At 37.5% G+C, this 21,169-nt stretch overlaps 2 protein-coding genes across 2 annotated transcripts in view; both read left to right on the top strand.

The window, feature by feature from the left end:
* The first annotated feature begins 1,739 nt into the window (after nucleotides 1-1,739).
* On the top strand, nucleotides 1,740-8,269 carry LOC138003657 (large ribosomal subunit protein uL30-like). The gene is made up of 4 exons (XM_068849846.1): nucleotides 1,740-1,877; nucleotides 5,394-5,560; nucleotides 6,836-6,973; nucleotides 7,906-8,269. Exons 2-4 carry the CDS (start codon nucleotides 5,481-5,483, stop codon nucleotides 8,222-8,224), a joined length of 537 nt encoding a protein of 178 aa, XP_068705947.1. The 5' UTR covers nucleotides 1,740-1,877; nucleotides 5,394-5,480; the 3' UTR covers nucleotides 8,225-8,269.
* Nucleotides 8,270-9,508: 1,239 nt separating this feature from the next.
* The window catches only part of LOC138003659 (transducin beta-like protein 3), a 47,105-nt gene continuing 35,444 nt past the window's right edge, over nucleotides 9,509-21,169 (top strand). Inside the window, exons 1-11 of the mRNA XM_068849847.1 lie at nucleotides 9,509-9,657; nucleotides 9,783-9,834; nucleotides 11,610-11,705; nucleotides 14,016-14,060; nucleotides 14,899-14,976; nucleotides 15,914-15,977; nucleotides 16,424-16,508; nucleotides 17,437-17,529; nucleotides 17,812-17,889; nucleotides 18,882-18,957; nucleotides 21,109-21,169. The exon at nucleotides 21,109-21,169 is cut by the window's right edge and continues 33 nt beyond it. Of these exons, the coding sequence (XP_068705948.1) occupies nucleotides 9,617-9,657; nucleotides 9,783-9,834; nucleotides 11,610-11,705; nucleotides 14,016-14,060; nucleotides 14,899-14,976; nucleotides 15,914-15,977; nucleotides 16,424-16,508; nucleotides 17,437-17,529; nucleotides 17,812-17,889; nucleotides 18,882-18,957; nucleotides 21,109-21,169 (769 nt within the window). The 5' untranslated portion in view covers nucleotides 9,509-9,616. The remainder of the gene's footprint in view (nucleotides 9,658-9,782; nucleotides 9,835-11,609; nucleotides 11,706-14,015; nucleotides 14,061-14,898; nucleotides 14,977-15,913; nucleotides 15,978-16,423; nucleotides 16,509-17,436; nucleotides 17,530-17,811; nucleotides 17,890-18,881; nucleotides 18,958-21,108) is intronic.

The following is a 21,169-nucleotide window of genomic DNA, read 5'->3' on the forward strand; positions in this document are numbered from 1 at the left end:
GTAGCCGCAAAATCATGGATCGCGGAACTGAGGAACACAATACCGCCACGTTTTTTTTCTGCCAAAATCTAGCAGTAGTGTTGCTGAATATAATTAGTACCGAAAACTGATGGGTCACATTCCATCCCAGATCGAGGCTTCTGGAATTATTTTCCTGTTCTGGAAGCATAACGTGTTCCAAACAAGGCCCGACTCAAAGCAATCGCAGTATTTTAACAGGAATATCATTACACAAGATGTCAGGATGTTATCATCAGAAGAGAACAACGACAAACCTTTCATCGAGGAATTAACAGAGATGGGGGCCTGGACAATCTACCTGTACAAGGCGCAATAAAATGATCAAGTGGTGTAAGTTCAGTGACCGATAGTTTAATCAAACACTCGACTGATGAAGACGTTTTGACACTCCTGTTAAAATACTGTCAACACTCTCGTGTGAATTGCAACTGGAGATGAATAATCCTTCTGGCTTGGAAGGAGTTCTACTGCTAATCCATTTCTGTATAAATACGGGCATACACAAGGTTTATATATATCCGTCCAGACCGCGAACTATATGGATATTAGATTTGTTGCTAATTGTTGATAAGTGAGATAAAACGTTTTCTATTAGGGTTGTATCAAATTCTGATAGACTGGCCCTTTCCGGAAGATTTTTGTCGGCTCATTGTTCCTAAAGGAGATCGAAATTAGAAAGGTACAAGTATTTGTTTCACTGTTCGGGACGCTCGCAAAGAAACTCCCGATTGCTCCGGCCAAGCTCAAGTCCAACCCCTTGTTAGTTTTGAAACGGCCTCAGTTCCTCCTTCCTATTTTTGGTCATTAGTGATAAGAAGTAACTATAGAATTACTATGTCGAACATGCTTCCTTCAGAACTGCAATTTGCGTAGGAATTTGCAATCTCATGCTACTACATGTTCTCCGTGGAATATTAGGGAGCTTTAGCAAAGACGACGCCAACGAGAACGTCGTCTTTTACGCATAGTTAAAAATCCATGCAAACGTCTCTAATTTTGAGACTGCGTCCCCCAGAACGATATAAATTCTTAAAAAAGTTTATCAGGTTGGTGAAGTGAAAATCATTTTGTATGCCAATTTTTATGAATATCACAGAAATAATAATTGTAAAAAAATATTAAGAGTTTATATGGTTTTGGGGGACGCAGCCTCAAAATTAGAGACGTTTGTGTGGATTATTATCTATGTTTTTAAGTCCGTAACTTGGTTTCTGTTCGACCCAAAAGCATCAAACTTGGACAGATTTTTAGAAACTCGCCCCAGTTCCTTGATTCTTTATTTGACGGACACAAAGTGTTATGTACATAAGTGGTTGTCCAAGAGAGGCTCGGTTACTAAGCTTACACTCCCGACAACCTCTTCCTTTCCCTGAACAATAATGGCTGAAAAAGGGTCTGTAATTTCTAACTATCGAGTTCAATCCTATCCATCTAGTCTTATTCCCAAACTACGGAATCATATTTTTAGCCACATTCACCCTTTCTTTTATTTAAACGTTTACTAGTATGATTATTTTCTGGAAGAAATTTAAAAAAACGCCTTTTGGATGAAGGTTTATTTTGCATTTCTTGAAACGAATATGTGATGAACTTGTAGCACGAGTGAAGAATCATATTCTTCTCGATAGAGGGCGCACCGTAATTCCGTTTTCGTTCTACATGACAAGAAACGGTTTTGCCTTTTGGAAAGAAGGATTTTCGTTTAGTCTGCTTTATTTAAGCTTATCAGCATTTCTTGTTAACTTAACAGAGAGAAGGAGAAGGTACCACGCGTTCCCGAAACTCTCCTCAAAAAGAGGAAGACTGCAGAACGGATCAAAGCTGCCAGAGCGAAAGCTGACCTTCAGCAGAAAAAGGTAATATCTTCTCGCTATTTTTATGCCGTTTCCCTCATGCCACAATATCTTGAGAGTATTAAAGAGTACCCGTGTTGATCTTATGAAGAGAGCGGAGCAGTTTTTGAAGTGGTGGGGGGGGCACTGCACCTCTTCGATTGAAGGGAGGTAGCGGACTCTAGAAATTGGAAAAATGCATCTAACTTCACTTCACAGCAATCTTAACAAGTGATAGTTTCAGTTTCAGTTTATTTTGCCACAATTCTCAGTGTTATCAATGATGATATTATAATATACTATTAGAGACATTTAGTGTCAAGGCTGCTGCCTAACGACCATGCAGCCGCCTGGGGTGCCTTATTTGTGAGCGCAGGCAACCAAATTTCTGAACGAGTAGCCCGAGCGGGCGCTTAACTTATCACAAGGCTTATTTGATATCAGCTCCTTAAAAATGAGACTAAGCATTAGGCTGAATTAGAAACTAACAGTAAGCTCAGTTTAGCCATAAAATGTAGTTAACTTCAGTGGTGCCGACTCAGTACTAATTTCTCACTTAACAACTCATCAGGCATTTAGTATAAAAATATGATGAGAGAATGCAGTATCATAATTTTTGGCTGATTTATTTGCCTACTGTTATGATATGTACTGAAATTTCTTTTTCGATGATCATTACGACCAGCGAATTCATTTGCCATGCTGGCAAGGCAAAGTTTGTCTGTTCTCTCTTTGTAAGTGTTTAGTACTGTCAGATTTCGGAACCTTTCTTTAGTCTTTGTTGATAGGAACCTTGTTTTTAACTTTCGAGCCATAGAAAATGATTAAGGTGAGGCCTGGCCTGGTCAGCGCACCTTAAGAACAGGAACAGAACTGCTGCCACTTTCTAAACAGGCGTTTTTCCAATGTTTAGAACAATCGTGCAAGCAAAACACCACCTTGCCCCAGTAGTTCTGAGGGTGGATAACCATTTTGGTTTTGCTAGTTTTTATCCAGTGGGTAGCATTATCCACCTTTTGAACAACTGAGGCCAGGTATGCAGAAGAAATTCCTTAAATGTTGGTGTCTGCCATCATTGTTTTAGTAGTTTAAGAAAAAATGAAAATTAATAATGTCAAGAACACTAACACATAGCTGAACAAATGACAGGAATGTCCACTCCAAACAAATAATAATGTTGATGTTTTGTCTAGATGTCTGGCAGCCAGACAGGATTTTGAAAATACTCTGTGTCCAGCAGTGCGATTATTTTCTCAATTTCACGTCCACCTTTGCGAATTTATCTTCAATTTATTCAGTGCTATCTTTATTTAGGCTGCTAAGAAGTTGTTGATTACAGAGGTCAAATTATCTGTTTAATCCATTTCTGTGACCACTCGGCACTATGCAAATCTCCATCATCATTCACTCCAATAAATTTAAAGTGCCCCTAACCCCAAAATGTTTTTTTCGCTAAAATGAATCTTTGCACTTGTTCGAAACGCATTGCGGCAATTTTTTCCTTTTTCTAACAAATTCTGCCATTTTATAGGCTTCGAAAGTTGCGAAAATCCAAGCATCTTTTGTTCACGACCGAGTCAGAAGGGGAGTGGGTCTATTCCTGATGTGACGTCACAAACTGATTTACATTGCATTAACTCTTTGTAAACATGCATGCAAAGTAGATTGTGACGTCACATCAGGAATAGGCCCATTCCCCTTCTGACTCGGTCGTGAACTAAAGATGCTTGGATTTTCGCAACTTTCGAAGCCTATAAAATGGCAGAATTTGTTAGAAAAAGGAAAAAATTGCCGCAATGCGTTTCGAACAGGTGCAAAGATTCATTTTAGCGAAAAAAACATTTTGGGGTTAGGGGCACTTTAAGGGAGGTGGCATGGTCCAGAGGTTAGGGCTTTGGGTTTGCATGCAGTTACCTCTGGTTCAAAAATTGTGTTCAAACCTCTGGTTTAGATTTGTTTCTGGTTTTCCCGGATTCAACTCTACCATGCTTTGCAGTTGGGGTTCTTAATCATGTTTCTGTCAAGTTTGAATTGTTTCTTTCAGATTATTACAGTGCGACGCGCCTTACCGTAGCCACCTGACAAAGTTTTTTAAAACTTATATGCCAATCAGGGTGTGCGAATTTGATTGACAGTCACTCCTCCTTACAAAGCTTGCACGGTTGTAAGTTTAAGACCGTTGCATGGGTCGTTGAGTTGAGGTATTTACACGTAGTTGTCAAATGTGAAAGTTTGTTGGGTGGCCACGGTAAGATGCGTTGCACTGTAAACAAAGCATTCACATTTACATTTACAATTACCCCACTCGACCAACGATTCAAGCTATTGACTTTAAATTTTCAGCATGTTTAACTGTTATAGGTACATGTTGCATTAATTAAACGCTAACCAGTTTAAAATGAGTGCTTAGACTTAAATACTATTTATCTGTGCTATTAATATGTAGGTACTTTTAATGCCGTTCCTTTAGTGATTTGAATACCTTGACTGGCCACTGGTCATTAAAAAATATTTGGACACTTCTAGTTTTTCCCTGGAAAAGTTTAACACAGACTTGCATTCCTAAATGACCATATTTTTTAAATATAAATATAAATTTTTATTACAAATTTAAAGTTTCTTTTGACTTTCTGCCTATTGCTTTACGTGGTCACTTACTGTGATTTCTAAAAGAAGACCAGGTTTAATGTAATTATGCTTTCTTTGTATAGGTACAAGAAATACTTCACAGTGTCAGAAACTTAATCTTTAGTCAGTCATCATGTAACGTCTGTTGTTGGCTAACTCAATGTTGTACCCAATATCAAATCTCCCGGGATTAAGATTCTTTGTGTATTGTATTTGCCTGATAATGTAGCATTCATTTTTAAATGATACGGAAATACCTGAAAAAAGAAACGCCTTATTCCCAAAGCAGGTTCAAGGTTTTGAATAGGCCTTATTTACGATAGCCGCCATGTTGGTTTCAATTTGTCATGCAAATTAGCCATGTGTTATGCTGGGGGGCAAACATTGGAAAAAAAAAAGCAAATTGCGGAAAATCGGCTTGTCGAAATATTGAAATAATATTGCTAAAAGTGCATTTTAGAATTTAGAATTAAGTACCTTTTATAATAATCTTATATCCTTTGATTGCTTTTGACATTTTGACTTTCTACTTCGTTATCTGCTCTTTTTTTACTAAAAAAACATCGAAGTAACTTGTGTAATCACTCTAGTTTACTACTTAGGTGATAAACATTCAATGAATGTGAAACAAATCATCTGTGTGGCTAAGATGGCCGTTATAACCCCTCGAACTTGTGTTGTTTGCCCCCTCAGAAGTGTGTAGCTAATTTGCATGATAATAGCAAATCCAACATGGCGGCTATCGTGAATAAGGTCTATTGGGTACAACTAGTTTGAGTTGGCCAATTTGGTCTATTGATGGTCATCTGCTTTTCCATAAAGCAATTTCCCACCAGAAATGAAGCAAAACACTGGCATATGGGATGGGTGAACTCTTGTTTTGAAGTAGTTTTTTTCTGTTCTTACTCGAAGGTGCGAAAAGAGAAACGGAAGGTGATTTTTAAAAGAGCTGAACAATATGTGAAGGAATACCGCCGGCAAGAGTTGGATGAGATTAGAATGAGGCGTGAAGCAAAAAAGCATGGCAACTTTTATGTCCCAGCTGAAGCAAAGCTTGCTTTTGTTATCCGCATCAGAGGGTATGTATGTGAACTTTGACACTGTTCTTTGGCATGTGTTTATTGCATTGTTTGAAAATTTTGGTGTAGTTTGTCAATCAAAGGAGGCAACATATTCAAATGAAATAGCTGTTAAGTTTTGCCAGCTGCTGGCTTTTATTGAAAACCCTATTGTAATTCTCAGTAACTGGGTTTACTGCGCTTAACTTTTTTCTGATTAATTCAAATGACCAATTAGGGTGTCTAGCGACTGTTTCAAGTTATTACAAACTTCTTTATTATCTGGATATTTTAAAGGGGCACTATTATGCTAACATTTTTCTGTTTTTAGGTCAAAACTGGGAAAAAATCTAAATTAGTACTTTAGCTCATAAATACAACATTCTTGACAACCCACTGACATGATATGAAAATAATGTGTTTATGGCACAAAGAGCTTTTTGTATTTAAAATCCATTTCCACCCTCTTCATCCTTGGCTGAAAACAACAAAGAATAGCTTCAATGTACTTCAATGGTTATTGGTAGCAAAACTACAGCGTTATTTTTTGGTCTCCATTTGTTTAAAGACTTCTTTTAGTGTTCAAGTTCAAGTTATTCACACTTATTCAATTACAATACAACAACAATAAGAATAAAAAGAAGTAAAAAAGGAGCTAACTACAGATTGAATTAAACATAACAAAGGGGGAAGTGTGTAGCAGCCAAAGGACCCAAGCTTTCGAGTTGGCTAGTACCACAGAGTGGTTACAAGTGGGTGGAGGTTATACAGTACTCATATAAACTATTTATGAAGCTCTGGCTAAATTAATCACATGCCTTACTGTCAGGTGCTCTGTAGAAAGAGTTTGTATTCTTTTCGAAGGGAAGTTCCTTAATTTTCATAGGTATTGCTTCCCAGGCCGGTGATGCAATCCTAAAAGTTAACTTCTTTGAAGACTTAGGCAAATCGTTAATACAACAATAGAGTTAATGTTCACGGGCATAAATATGTTTTGGACCCGACTCAGACTCATACTGAGTACTTGGCGGGCTAACATACATTTTAGCCCGCCAAATTCTCCATTTTAGCCCGAAAAATGCGCCACAATGCTCGACAAAGTGATAATAATATACAATACAAACAGCAATGGACCTAATATGGAGCCTTGAGGTACACCACCTGTGATGGTTTTCAGGCTGGATTCTGTATTAACCATTTGACATATTGTTTAAGATTATTTTGAAGTTTGACTGAAATGGCTTGGCACTACATTTATGTTAATATAGTAGCATTTTTTTCTTGTTTGCTTGTTAGTATCAATGGCGTGAGTCCAAAGGTGCGAAAGGTTCTTCAGTTGTTCCGTCTTCGCCAGATCCATAATGGTGTCTTCATTAAGCTGAACAAGGCCACAATCAACATGCTGCGAATTGCGCAGCCATATATTGCCTATGGGTAAGTAAAATGAGATAAACCCCTCCCCATCCAAACACTGAAACACTGCGTTACTGGACGGTATGCAACAAATCCTGCAATCTGATCCGTCTTGTTCAAAGCAAGCATTGTTGTGATGTGTCTTTCCTGTTAAATATTACGATCCTTACCTTTTATCGTTAATGTTTTGATTGAGTGTCTTTCTTTCATTTCCTCTACCTTTGTTTTCCACACTGTCCACTCACCAGAAATTGCTCAAGAGTCTTGCCACGATTACAACTCTGGATTGTTTGGGTTTTTTGGAAGCGTTTAGTGTGGTTAGGGTTAGGGCTGCAGGCTGGTATCCAAGCCTTTTGGTATAGTTTTCCCCATATGCACTGACCCTGGCTGGTGACTTGCATTTGTGTATGGTTATTACCCATTTCAAATCACGTGACAATGAAAAGAGAGTACATCATTTCCTCTATGACTTCACAGCGGGATATGGTGAAATAGCCTTCATCATGTTGGTGTAGCTACCTAATCATTTCTTAGAGGAATTGGAGCCATTTTTGTATAACAATGTTTCCTTTTGTTTTTGTCAGTCAATGTGGCGGTATATTCTTGGTTTGCATCCATGTGACGAGACAGCCATGTTGGTGTACAAAGCAATAGAAAGTGAGCCCTCAAGTTTCACATAAGAATAGCATCAAATTTTACTGCGGCGTTGTTCTATTCACCAACATGGCTGCCATGACGTCAGATGCAAACCATCAATTCACTGAATGAGGGAGGGAGGGAGGGGGAAAGGGAGCAAGAGAGGGATGTTGGGAGGGAGGCAGAGAGAGAGAGAGATGGGGTGGGGGGTTTTGGGAAGGACTGGGTGGGGAGCAGTGGAGGTAGGGGGTAGTGAGAGAGGGGGGAAGCGAGGGAGCGACTGGTAGACTCACTGGTTGATTTACTGACCTTTATAGATACCCAAACCTAAAGAGTGTGCGGGAATTGATCTACAAGCGTGGCTATGGCAAAGTGAACAGAATGCGTATTGCTATAACCGACAACTCCATCATTGAGAATCAGTTGGGCAAGTTCAACATCATCTGCATGGAGGATCTCATTCACGAGATCTACTCTGTTGGGGAGCACTTTAAACAGGCCAACAATTTTCTGTGGCCGTTCAAGCTCAGTTCCCCTAAGGGTGGTTTCCGCAAGATCACTACCCACTTTGTGGAAGGCGGCGACCATGGAAATCGGGAGACCCATATCAACAGGCTCATCCGCAAGATGAATTAAGGCTGTGTATAGAATGAGATTGAATAAAGAACATGAGTTTCCTTTTGTCTTTCTTGCTTAGTTCTTAAATGTACTTTCTGTTGTGGTTGGCGTGCAGATGCGACCCACCCCTTTACAACCTCTAATACCATTTGACTGGTATAGGATGCAGTTCTATCGTGTTTAGGCTTAGGCGTTTCTTTCATCGAGCCCTTTCACGGGAACACATGAGCCCAACAAATTGACCTGCTCCCGATTGAATGGTTTCATAGCTCAGATGGTAGAACATTGCACCGAAATCGCAGAGGTCATGAGTTCGACTGAATCTCTTGGGAGCCCCCTGAATTTTTCAGGACTCTATAAGAGAACTGCTCAAATTGTCCAGAGAATTGTGGGGATCAAGGCTCTCTTTCGTGTTGTATATGTTGTTTGGTGCTCACTGTTTTCTGGCTCAATCACGAGAGACGTTACAGCTGTTTCCTAAACACGCTCTATACACGCCAAGAACATGCGCTTTTACTCGTGCGCGCTAGACTGTTGAACCGTGAGATTGTAGAGTTGATCGTGTTTTGTCACTCTTAGAAGTTGAGGGAAGCTTTACTTCTTCAAGTCCCTCTCGGCCGTTTCTGTCAAATGCCTCTAATTTTGTCTCTGCTTAAAGACCTTAAAAACTAATTACATTGGGGCATTGTTTTATTACACATTAAATGCTTTTTGTCATGACGATCGATTTCCCTTCCTGTGCCCACTCTTCGTAGGAACTTAGACTTGGTCTCAAAAAAAGGGGAGTTAAATGGACGGGATAGTTTTGACTTCAGACTTGAGCCTTTCGGTGGTTCAGGTGGTAGTAGAAATGCGAAGTAGTAGAATTATTAATTTCAGTTTACAGTGTCTCCAATTAGTGCTTCAGCGCTAGAACGAGTAGACACTTAAATAAAGTTCCTTTCCTTTCTTTAAGCTTGTCTACCGCTCATTTAGGTGAGTTTTTACGTTCTTGACCAAATTTAAGCTATGCAACAATGATTTACAAACAAGAAGCTATTTTAAAAATAAATATTGTTTCGTTTCCGGACTGATAACTTGTTTAGGATGTTTGGGAATGAGTGCGGAAACTTGAGGAGGACAAAAAAGTACCAAAGGCAACCAAGTTTACGCTCAAGGAGCGACGGAGCGTCTAGTTTCCATTTTAACATAGCTCCCCATTTTCCAAGCCCCAGAGCCCATCCCACCAAAACACACTCACTCCACCCATATAGCTCATTCCTCATGACAGGCTCACTCATTTATTCTTGGTCAGCGGCAGCCATTCATAGAATCGTTCAAGATGGCGGACGCAGCGAAGTCGAGTATTTCTCAGCCTTTTCATGTTGAATAATTAGGGAGACTTATGACAGTGAACGATCATCACAAATCATGGCGCAGCACAACAAATATGGCGTTCTTCTAAAATCAAAGTAGGTTCTTTACATCCATACGAGGTATTGGACTTGAAAACTCATATTGTTGTACACTGCACGTGCTTCAGAAATTACTGGAAATTAACAAAGATCATTTGTCGATTTCCTTTCCTTTTATGCAGCTTTGAAGTGTCGTCTAAAATCGATGCATTTTATACTGGAGGTAAAATTCAGGTCAGTATACTCATCAGAAAGCTGGACTTGTATTTGCTATTCGTACAGGATTCGTTCTTTCCGGCAGGTTTAAAACACAGGTCACATTCCACAGGTCACTCGTTACAAGTGATTGTTTTACCTACAGATTAAGTCTAAGCACCCATTTTCATTTGGTTAGCTTTCAATGTATTATTAGAGTTTGCTTCATTTAATACTTTAAAATTGCAATAGTTCAGCAGCGGCTGTCCAGGTAGTCTGGTACATCTGCACTTCCACAGCAATTCAGCCCAATTCGATATCGTTTACCCAACATTTTTAGAAAGTTCTTGTTGAGAGTTTTAAAACCAACGGAAAAAATATCAACGAAAAAGTCTACAACTAACTTCATGTAAGTTTAAAGAGAGACCAGCGCAATTCCTGGATTTAGACGCATGACTTATTTGCGAATAATAGCTTTATTGCGCACACTCTGAGGAATTCCGTATGAAAAGCAAATACAAGTCGGTGTATGGGTTCTGTATGAGCAAAAAATAAAAAATACAAAAAGAATGATAATAATAAAAATGCAAAAACTGAAGAAATTAATTTTGCAGTTGTGATTGCTCAAGATTCAGCCTCCATTTCATAAAGTAAAAACTCCAAGAACATTTGCCAGTTTAAATATCTTATCAGTTTGATCAATATTTTTGCTGGTATAAATAGAGGATATTACATGGCCGCGCGGGGATACAAATTTTATCTTCGAGTGCTGTTTATTATATAGATATTGATGAAATGTCTAGATTTAAAACAACTTGTTTTATTCAGTTTCGAAAGGATGAAAAAGTGGTCACCAACCGCTAAAACATGCATGTTGTGTAACATGAAACAAGAATGATATGAAAGTTATGAAAAACAAATCATGATAATGTCAAATTTTGCAATAAAAATGTTAATGTAGTAGAGAAGAATTATAACGAAGCACAAAAGTATCTTACAATGAAGAGAAAGCTCTTGTTTTATTGGCTAATCGTGTTGGTTACCATGACAACACCTATATCCTCACATGTGAAAGATAAAAATGATATGTTCACTGCGCGCGGTGAAGATATGATTTTTTAGTAAAAGGAGAAATCCTGGTATTTCATCAATATCTATATAATAATTTGCAATCTGCAGTAACTAGTCACTCCATAACCATTTTTTATTATTGTTCCTTTTTATTTAATTTTTGGATGTACATGTAGAGCAACTTGGCTTCACCTTTAATAAACAATGTACTTTAGAGAAAAGTGAAGAAAGGAGTTACTATTATAATGTTTTCACCTTGCTGAGAGCTCCCACCCATGTACCCCCCCCCCCCCCCCCCTCCCACTGCAGAAAGAAGGAGGAGATGCAAATGTTATTATAGTCTCAAGCTTACTTAGCAATACCACAAAGTGCTCGGATCCCTTGTGTGGATGCTTGTCATCTTTCTTAGGGCTGTTAATGTCAAAGTTAATTGAAGACGCAGTATTGGTGGGAGGAAAAAGGCTGGTGAAAAAGTGTTGTCCAGTACCCGAGTGCTGCCTGCCACCGAGAGGCCTGAGTGAGTCACTGGGGCTTGGCTAGTGTCAGTGAATGGCATACTGGCCACGCACGGAGCACAGCTGCCCTGAGCTGTGTAATTACCTATTCCAATCTCCTAGAAGGTTGGGCCACCAAGCGGAAGTTGATATGTCACGGTTTCTCACCCAACCCTTCATGCACTGTAGAAATTTTGATCGGTCTGAACATGGTCACAAACTGTAATATTGTTTTTTTTATCTGTATAGTTTTCCTCCAAAGAAGATCATTTACTTTGTACCTGTAATGACAAGATTCAAGTTGTTGAAGTTCAGGGTGGAAAAACTGTTCAAACATTACAGGAGGTGAATAAAGAATGTTCTTAAAGATGCTCCAGAAAAAAAGCCTGTAAAGTTGCATCATATACCAAATCAGCTACAGTACCGTGCAAATGTAAGTTGACAGTCCCTCAAAGCTCGATCCGCGAAACTCGATTCTCGATCCTCGATTCTCGAAAACTTCGAGGATCGAGGCTCGAGTCGAGTTTCGAGACGTTCGAGAGCTTTCGAGAATTTTTCGAGTGGAGAAAACAAAGGAGTTTTCGCGTGATTAATTTTTCACGCTTCTCTTCCTGTCTATTTTTTACAGCTTTTATTTTATCTTACTGTTGGTTTCCATCATTTTTCGCGTTCGTCAGAAACTCTGACAAGGCATGTAAGTGTCTTCATTGAATTATTTTGCCTACTTTTGAAAAAAAAAAAGTGTTTACCCATCGTTGTAAGTTCCGCGATATCATCGATCGGTCGCTTTGTACCCGCGTTGTTGATTTCAACTTGAATATTAATTCACGTGTTTGTTTATGCTGCCGAGCGAATGTGATTCATTTCCTCGTGCGATGAATGCACGCAAGGATTCGTTTCATGTTTCATAAAATGTATCGGGTTGAATAAACACTTTAATTGTATTGGTGCTGTTCTCGTAATTTTGTTGAGTGATCTTTATTCTATGAGCCCTAATCCCGTTGTCTTACGCATCGGCAAAGCAACCGGAGTAGAACTTTACTCTGCTTTACTCCACCGGTGAATGATTCCCATGTGTGATATTTAATTCATGCTTTGTGTTGGTTTGCATGATACTCTGTTGCAGTGTTAAGATATGAGCCTATAGTTCGGGTACAGAGCGATGCTTTGTTTGCAGGGTTTAATAAAGCATTGAAATAAATCCCTGTCACTCTACAACTTTGGTGTGATTTTCAGTACAAGCCCAATTTTTGTTGTTTACGCATCGCAAAGTGGCAGGATAAAGGCCGGTTTAGGTCTTGCCGCTAAATCGAACCATGTGAATTGTGTAAAACGTGGAATTTTTCCTCAAGAGGTCTTCCCGTTGTCCTTTTAGTATGCGCTATTTTGAACGCTTTAAGTTTTTTAAGCATTTAATTATGCGCATTCTCATTCGCGTACCCTTTGATTGACAAAAGCTTTTGTCTAACGCTATTGTTTCGCTTTCGAGTAGTCTCACCTCACCTCGAAATTTCTGATCGAGATCCTCGAAAAAAATTTCGAGGGTCTCAAAACTCGATCCTCGATCCTCGAATCTCGAAACTCGAAACTCGAGCCTCGAAACTCGATCCTCGATTCTCGAAAACATCGAGGATCGCGGATAGAGTTTCGAGTCGAGACTGTCAACTTACATTTACACGGTACTGTAACTCAATGTTGTACCCAATTTAAATCTCCTGGGGTTAAGATTCTTTGTGTATTGTACTTGCATCATAAAAATGTAGCATTCACATTTAAATGATATGGAAATGTCTGGGAAAAGACAAATTATATACTTAAAAATGCAAACATTAGATAACTTTTTCTGTAATTATGCACATTTATTATTCCACTATTATGACATTTTACCATATTTGGTCAAGAGAATGCACAAAATATGAGACAGTAATACACTGTAGTGTCCCGGTTTGACGGGTTTAGAACAGAGCAAATACAGATAAAATGGGAGATTTTCAATGAAAGAAGTTGTTTTCAACATGATACAGAGCCTGAAAATTTAGCTTGTCATCGCTTGTCACTCATCATTTCGTTTATGCAATCAAATAAAGCACATTTGGCTGGCTTTTTGTGCTGTTTACATCGTTCGCAAGTGCTTTGAAGGACAGATGATGCATTTTTTTAAAAACAGTCTTACCAAATACATGTAAAATTGAAGCAAAATACTGGTAACACCTTTTTGTAGTGGAATAATAGATCTGTTATGTGGTGGTTTAACATAACAATACACATGGACATCTTGCTCATTGTTTGTATTTTTCCTTTTCCCTGCGGGGCTCGGAAAAAATACTATGCAACCCGCAGAGTATCTGCGTGTATTATTGTGTAAACCATCAAACAAGGGTCATGAAAAATGTGGATAGTCCAGGAGTTTAAATTTAGGTCACTGAAAGTCGTCAGAATTGAGTTTCACAATGCGAAAGGGATGTTTCAGTTGCTTAAGACAGTAAGGGACAAAGATTTCTTCAGCATCCATGGACAGTTTGTTTTGTGAATTTTGAAAATGTGGAATGTGAGAATTATTGTGAAACAGTAAATTAAAATTATATACTTACCGTATATGTTGGTAGCAATTCATCCCTTGTTCTCATATCTGAAATGTGTTTGTTTCTCTTTTAGGAAGGTGATATTGTAAGCTGCTTTGCATTAAGCCCTGATGACAAGGTATGTCTCTGTCCTATTCCAGTGTTGTCAAATGTACATGTAGCTGCCTGTCAACAAAATTCATCATTCTTCTAACTGTGCTTTTTTGTCTCAGCCAGCTACTCAACTACTGTTCCTTGTTGATTTGCAGAAGTATGTTTTTTTCCATACACGTATTTTGCTCCTTCTGCTTCTCAAGTACATACCGGTAACACAGTCTTCCACAAGTTTCATCTTCCATCGCACATGGCTTTGTAACAGAAATTCAATTTATGTCCCTGAACTGTCGACAACATGTCCAATGCTCAAACATTGTTTTTTTCAGCCTACACATATTTGAGAACAATGATAAACCTGTTTCAAGGCGTGGCCCTGCTAAAAAAGGAACTCATCTGTTTGCTTAAAATTACTCTCACAAGTAAAACAAGAGTGAGCAGCAGTATGCAGGAATACACGATTGTACATGTAGTTGTACAGTTTGATATATATATATATATATGTTTTTGCATTATTATGATTTCTTCATCATCAGCATCATTGCTGTTTAACACCCATATTTTGCAATTTATGAGGTTTAGGTGGGTGATGACTGTCCTCCACATCTGTCGATCTTGTGCCATATATTCCTCTATTCACAGCATATTCATATCGTCTGTTACACACCCGCTCCACTTTTTCTTAGGTCTTCCTACTAGCCGTCGGCCTTCAACTCTCAACTCCTCCACCTCATTCAACACATCCCCCTCTGTCCTTTTCACATGTCCAGACCAGCTCAATCTTTTCTGCCTATTTTGCATGATTTCAAGTTTTATTTTAGGGTTGATTGATATCATTATTTTTATTGTGCAACAAATTTCAGTTCTGTGTGACGGCAAGCAAGAGCTTGTTGTTGAGACAATGGAATTGGTTGGCTGGGGAGCTGATTAAGACTTGGAAGGTACCTACATCTTACCTAAAGTTTATTACAGACATGTAATATGATCAGGCTTAGAATTCCAAACAGAGTTTTAGAGGGGTGGGTTTATACATGTACATACATGCCTAATTACCTTGGGATTGAAGAGATCTCAAGTTTTAATATAATTATATTGCAGAGAATTTACTCTATGGAGAGGTGATTGCACAGTTTGCAGTAGTATTGTTTTGGTGTAATAAGCTGCCTGAGTTGCTATGGATGATTGTGTATTTGAAGTTTTGCATACTCTAGAAGATCAGGCAGCTGACTATTATAGCCTCAGCTAAACACAAGGGGGAGTTGGGAGAATTCAAGACAGTTATGCAAACTTTTGATGCAGTCGAGGGTTTGCATAACTGTCAACTGAAGAATTCTCCCAACTCCCGAGTGTCTAGAGGAGGTTATGTAAACACAGAAAAAAAGTCCTCTATTGCTTTTAGAAAATATTTCTCAAAAATAATTCGACAAATGAAGGAAAATGCTGCTTTTTTTACTTCCTGATTGAAACAGAATGGTTTTCTTGATACACGTTTAATATATTTCCTACCAGCCAATCAAAATGCACGTCTGACAACACATAACCAATCAAAATTCATGTGATGTCATATCCGTGTTTACATACATGTACTCTTATCTAAACACAGCTATTGACCAATGAGAGTGTGTGTACTATCCCTAATTATTTTATAAAATTATTATGCAGTATACAACTGTACTTGTACATGTGTTACAACCCAAGCAAAGTGTTTAGACAAAGTTCCTGTGAGAACTTTCATATTACCAGAAAATAGACCTGTATGTTATAAAATTATTTGGTGCTTGATATTATGCTCTTAATTACAGTAAGGATAGTAAACAAGTTTTTAGCCTAACTTAGTTTTATGTTTTAACTTTAAAGTTTTTTAATCTTTTGTTTTAGGCTCTTCACAGGGCTCCTATAGCATCCATGGCATTTGATTCAACATCAACACTTTTGGCCACAGGTGTGTTAAAACTGCACTTTTCATTCATTGCAACTATGCCTTGTCGGAGGTTCAACTTTAAACTGACGGTTTCCTTTTGTTGCTGCCAATCTTGTTGGCAGGAGTGACATTTTGGAACCCACGAGAAACATGCATACACTTTATACACAGACAAAATGGATCAAAATTAACCAATCACAATGCTTGCTTTAACCCATGCCAATGTGGTGATTGACGGCAGTAAAAAATGAATTAATTGATTTTGAGAGCATGCAAGAAATTATCACTATACAATGTACAGGCAACATTAGATTTCTCAAATCAAGTTTTATATTAGCCTCATGGAATTCATAATCCTGATCATGTGCAGAATAAAACGAAAAATTGGAGAAATAAGGTCTGTTGAATAGCATTTTAATGCCATTTAGCAGGCATTATGACACAGATAATTCTATTAATTTTGTCAGGTTCTAGTGATAGCACAGTCAAAGTGTGGGATGTCATAAAACAGTATTACACGCACAACTTCAAAGGATCTTCAGGTGTTGTCAGGTACAGGCTATCCAAGATCCGGCTTCAGTGCAATGTCTTACCATTATTTCTTCTGGTGGTAAAAACTACAGACAGCCGGAAATGGGTTAAAGCTTCTGAATCAGTAGTTTAATTATTTTTAAAATTTCTATACACAGTAAATTAATTTTGTATAAACTAATTCAATCTTGTGAGTGTGTGTGCTTATTAATCTCGATGAACATATTCTTCTACATGAACCAATTATTATTGCTCATTGAACTCATGGTTACAGAAGTGCATTTTTTTGTAAGGTAAATATCAAGGTGGGTAAAAATTTATTGGAACATTCTTTGTCTGATATTCACAACAGAAATGAAATGAAGTAGTGAATTGAAGTTCAAAAATAAAGCCGTTAATTGAATTTTCAACATTCAATTTTGAATTTCTAACATTCTGAATTGGTCATTAAATACTAGTTATCAGCTCATACACTGTGTATTAATTAATTTTGCTGTCCGTTGAGCACCCAAGTTGTTGCCAAGCTGAAAAACTTGTGGCAGGAAGTAAATTTTCAAGTGCACAAATTACATTTGCTCTTGTTGGATGTAGGATCGGTTGTAGCCGACTCTGTGCCATGTGCCTCAATTTGGCTACATGTATTTACCATGTGATATACATGTATCCAGTGTGTGCACATAGCTGAGCACAGTCATAATTACTGGTAAATATCCGTACACTGTCAGAAATGCTGAGATCAGGATAAAAAGAACAAAGCAAAATTAATAGACAAAAAGACAAAAGCTGTTGGAAACTACATATGGGATATTAGATTAAAGGAAAAAAACTCAGCACTTATCATTGCTTATCTGTTTATTAATTTCAGTTACCAGTACGTGTATTTTAAAAAACATACAGTATGCTCACATTGGAGGTACATTTACCAAAATTATTGTTTTTTGGTTTTTAGCTTGGTATGTTTCCATCCTGATTCGAAAGTTCTTCAGCTTTTCTCGGCTTCAGATGACTGTAAGATTCGTATCTGGGATCTCAGTGAAAGCAGGTAAAAATGAACTTTGCATGTAATCAAATTAATGTACTTTTTGCGTTGTTGTTGTCATAGGCCTTGCAGAGAGGGAAAAAAATTGAAAACAATTCAATCAGTCCTTTAATTCGCTCCTCCTGTGTATGCGTACTTTGCTAGTCATTGTACTATCTGTACAAAGATGAGTTCTTCAATGTTTCACTTACAGTATGTTAAACTGTTTACTGATACAGTGCTGATACAATGTATAGTGGCTTAGCTCTTCCTTTAGACAATGTGAACCGAACCTGTCTTTTGCAGATGTGTTGCTGTACTGGAGAGTCATTTTAGTGTAGTAACATCCTTGGCATTTTCTTTCTCTGGAGAGTCAATGATAAGGTAATTTGAAATAAATAATAATTAATAGCTGAACATACCTACAGTTTCCTGTGAAACATGTTGCATGCTAATCAGTTCCTTTCGCACGCAATGCAAGGGTAGTAACTTTCATACTTTTGTGCTGTACTGTACGCTGCACAGTACACATGTATGTTCAACATTTTGAAAACTGGTGGGAGCTAGACCATTATCTTAGGATGCTTCCCATTTGACGGAACTGACTGGCCAGACCAGCATTTGGAAGGGCAAACTCTACAAGTCGCCTTCAACTTAACACACTTCGAGGATGATATTATTCTTTGAAAACTACATGTAACTTGTCTGGACAGCCACGTCTGACAAAAGGAAAGCACCCTTAAACCTAAAGATACATGAGGTAATTCATTATCTTCCTGATATACTGCTGGGAGAAAATAGAAATTTATTTCAGAAACTGACTTTTATGTCTGGCCAAGTCTGTGCGTAAGATCTCACTTTTACAGTCTAAACTACATGTGCAGTCTGTATGTCACACGTGACCGGTATCTGCAAGACTGAAATTAACATTTAAATTCCTCTTTGGTGCTTCCGAGATTTGAATGGAATGTTGAAGATTTTTCTGAAAGTTACTTCCGTTGGAAAAATGCAAAATAACTGATTAAATGCAATAATTAATTTTTTGTCTTAGACTAGTATGCTTGAAATAGTGTTCAATTTTCAAACACTGTTTATTTCATAATGAAACGAAAGCTCTTAGCTATTTTCGATATATCAACTTCAAGGAAATTATTTCCACTATGATTATTCAGGTATTGATCATCCCCTTACTTTATCATTTTTTTAATAAATTCATCATTATTAATTTTACTCAGCAACCTATAATGATTTAAACTACAATAATAATAACACAAAATTTTTACCCTAAAGAGAAAAAAATTAATACATTTTGACCTACAGAGTAGACATTTTTTCATGCTCTTCTAAATTAATTTTGATGTTGAACTTTTTTGCAGTTCAGGCCGAGACAATGTTTTAATTTTGTGGGATTTATCCAACAAAAAAGTTTTGAGGACAATCCCTGCCTTTGAGGTAATACCACCCTTGCTGTTTCTTGCAGTTGTTGTGGAGGACTTAATTACTGAGAAAAATTAATACTAGTGGATGTCTTTATAGACATCGTTTTGGGAAGAAAAGATTATGACTCCAGTTTTACTCTTTTTACTGAACAATATGTCTGTATTAATGCAGTCATGCACAGTATCAAGAACTAGTCTTAGTTTTTTCCATGTACGAATTCTAGTTTTGTGTCCATATGTGTACAGTATTTTACAAGGCTTCTTGTGGAAATAACATTAATGTCCATAAAAGATAATAAGTTCACTAAAGTAATAAGTACATTTTACTGTATGTCTAACTGGGTGAAAAAGAAACCCTTGCAAAACGTTTTTTTGTATTTGAAAAGTTGACCTGAAGAAACGTAGATACGGTGTACTTGCACAGTATACATTTTTACTAAAACCAGGAATCAGCTACAATTAGATACAATGACCTACATTGAGCTATAATGAGCTACAATGACATACTTAAGTGATCTACAACCAGAGAGAAAGACAAAAGAGGATCAGGGTGAAGAGTTTGGTGAGCGGAAAACATTAATTTTGTTGTGAGTTTTCACACAACGCTTTTAGTTCGTTGTGTGACAGCCCCAATGACGACAGCAATTACACACGTGGCAAAAGTAGATGAGATAATGCTGCAAAAAGACCCTTGGATGGTTTTCCTTTGTTCCAAAACTAAATTGAAAAATTACAAAATTAATATCAGCTTTGCTTGCCAACGATTAAGTCTTATTTAGAGCAGGAAAAAAATGTGAAGAGAAGATTATAAAATAAGTTATTCTTCCCACGTTGTTTTGATTGGTCAGAGAGTGCAAAATGAAAGTTTCAACTTGCTCAGCAATGAGGTTTTGATTGGTTCAGAGAGTGCAGAATGAAAAGTTTCAACTTCCTCAGCTATGAGGCTTTGATTGGTTTACAATGTAGAGAGTGCAAAATGAAAAGTTTCAACTTGCTTAGAAACAAGGTTTTGATTGGTTCAAAGGGCAGAGTGGAAAGCTTTTATTAACTCTGTTGTAAATTTCACTACATTTTTACCGTCAGGTCATTAGCTCACTTTAGCTTATAATGTACCTCAGTGTAGGTCATTATACACTGTAGGTCATTGTTGATCAATGTAGATCATTCCTTGTTTTAGTATCTGCGCCTGAAGAAAGCCTTGATTTTTTTCTGCCATAGTTGTATTACAGTACCTAGCTATTGAAGTTTTGTTCAGGTACATAATTATACAAAGTCATGTACATGTATGCCTAGAAATGTACTTAATTAGAGACATGCCCATTTTAAATGAGCATCACAAAGTGTCCAGAACTCTGGCCGTCAAAAGTGTGTCTCAAAATCATGTATGTCAAATACTAACTCCTAATGTAAAGATCAACAGTTTAAATTACCCCAATGTCAACACAACATCAATGCTCACTGTAAAATACAATGTAGGTACAGTATGCGACATTGGCGTTTAGACTCTGAGGGATGACCCTAGTTATCAATATTATTTTTGCCTTCATCCATTTAAGTTAATTTCGGGAACTAAGTGTCTTGTTTACAAGAGATTACACGACTGTATGCTTAAATAAAAATATATTTCAACATAAATAATAATTAATTATTGATAGTAAAATATAAACATTATTATGTTGAAATAGTTGTTATTAATTAAGATAATTTTAGATAATTATAATTTTTATTTAAGCAATAGCGGACTTTTTCCGTGTTTACGTAGCCTCATCTAAACATGAGGGAGATTTGGGAGAATTCAAGACAGTTATGCGTCTCGGGTTTGCATAACTGTCAAGAATTCTCCCAACTCCCCAAGTGTTTACACGAGGCTATGTAAACACTGAAAAAGTCCTCTACCTTTTTTTATAAAATATTTCTCAAAAATAATTTGACAAATGAAGGAAAATGCTGGTTTTTTTACTTCTTGATTGAAACTGATTTTTTTGATACAGGCTCATATTTCCTACCAGCCAATCAAAATGTGCATCTGACAACACATAACCAATCAAAATTTGTGTGATGTCACAGCTGTATTTACATACTCTCATCTTAACACAGCTACTGACCAATGAGAGTGCATGTACTATCCTTAATATGAACTATGTTGGTACATCCTAACTCACAGGGAATTGAGTCTGTGTTAATGCTACCTATGGGTGCAGATTGCCGTGGATGTGAAGGAAAAG

Source organism: Montipora foliosa, chromosome 5 (assembly GCF_036669935.1).
Source record: "Montipora foliosa isolate CH-2021 chromosome 5, ASM3666993v2, whole genome shotgun sequence".
NCBI classification, from domain to species: Eukaryota; Metazoa; Cnidaria; class Anthozoa; order Scleractinia; family Acroporidae; genus Montipora; species Montipora foliosa.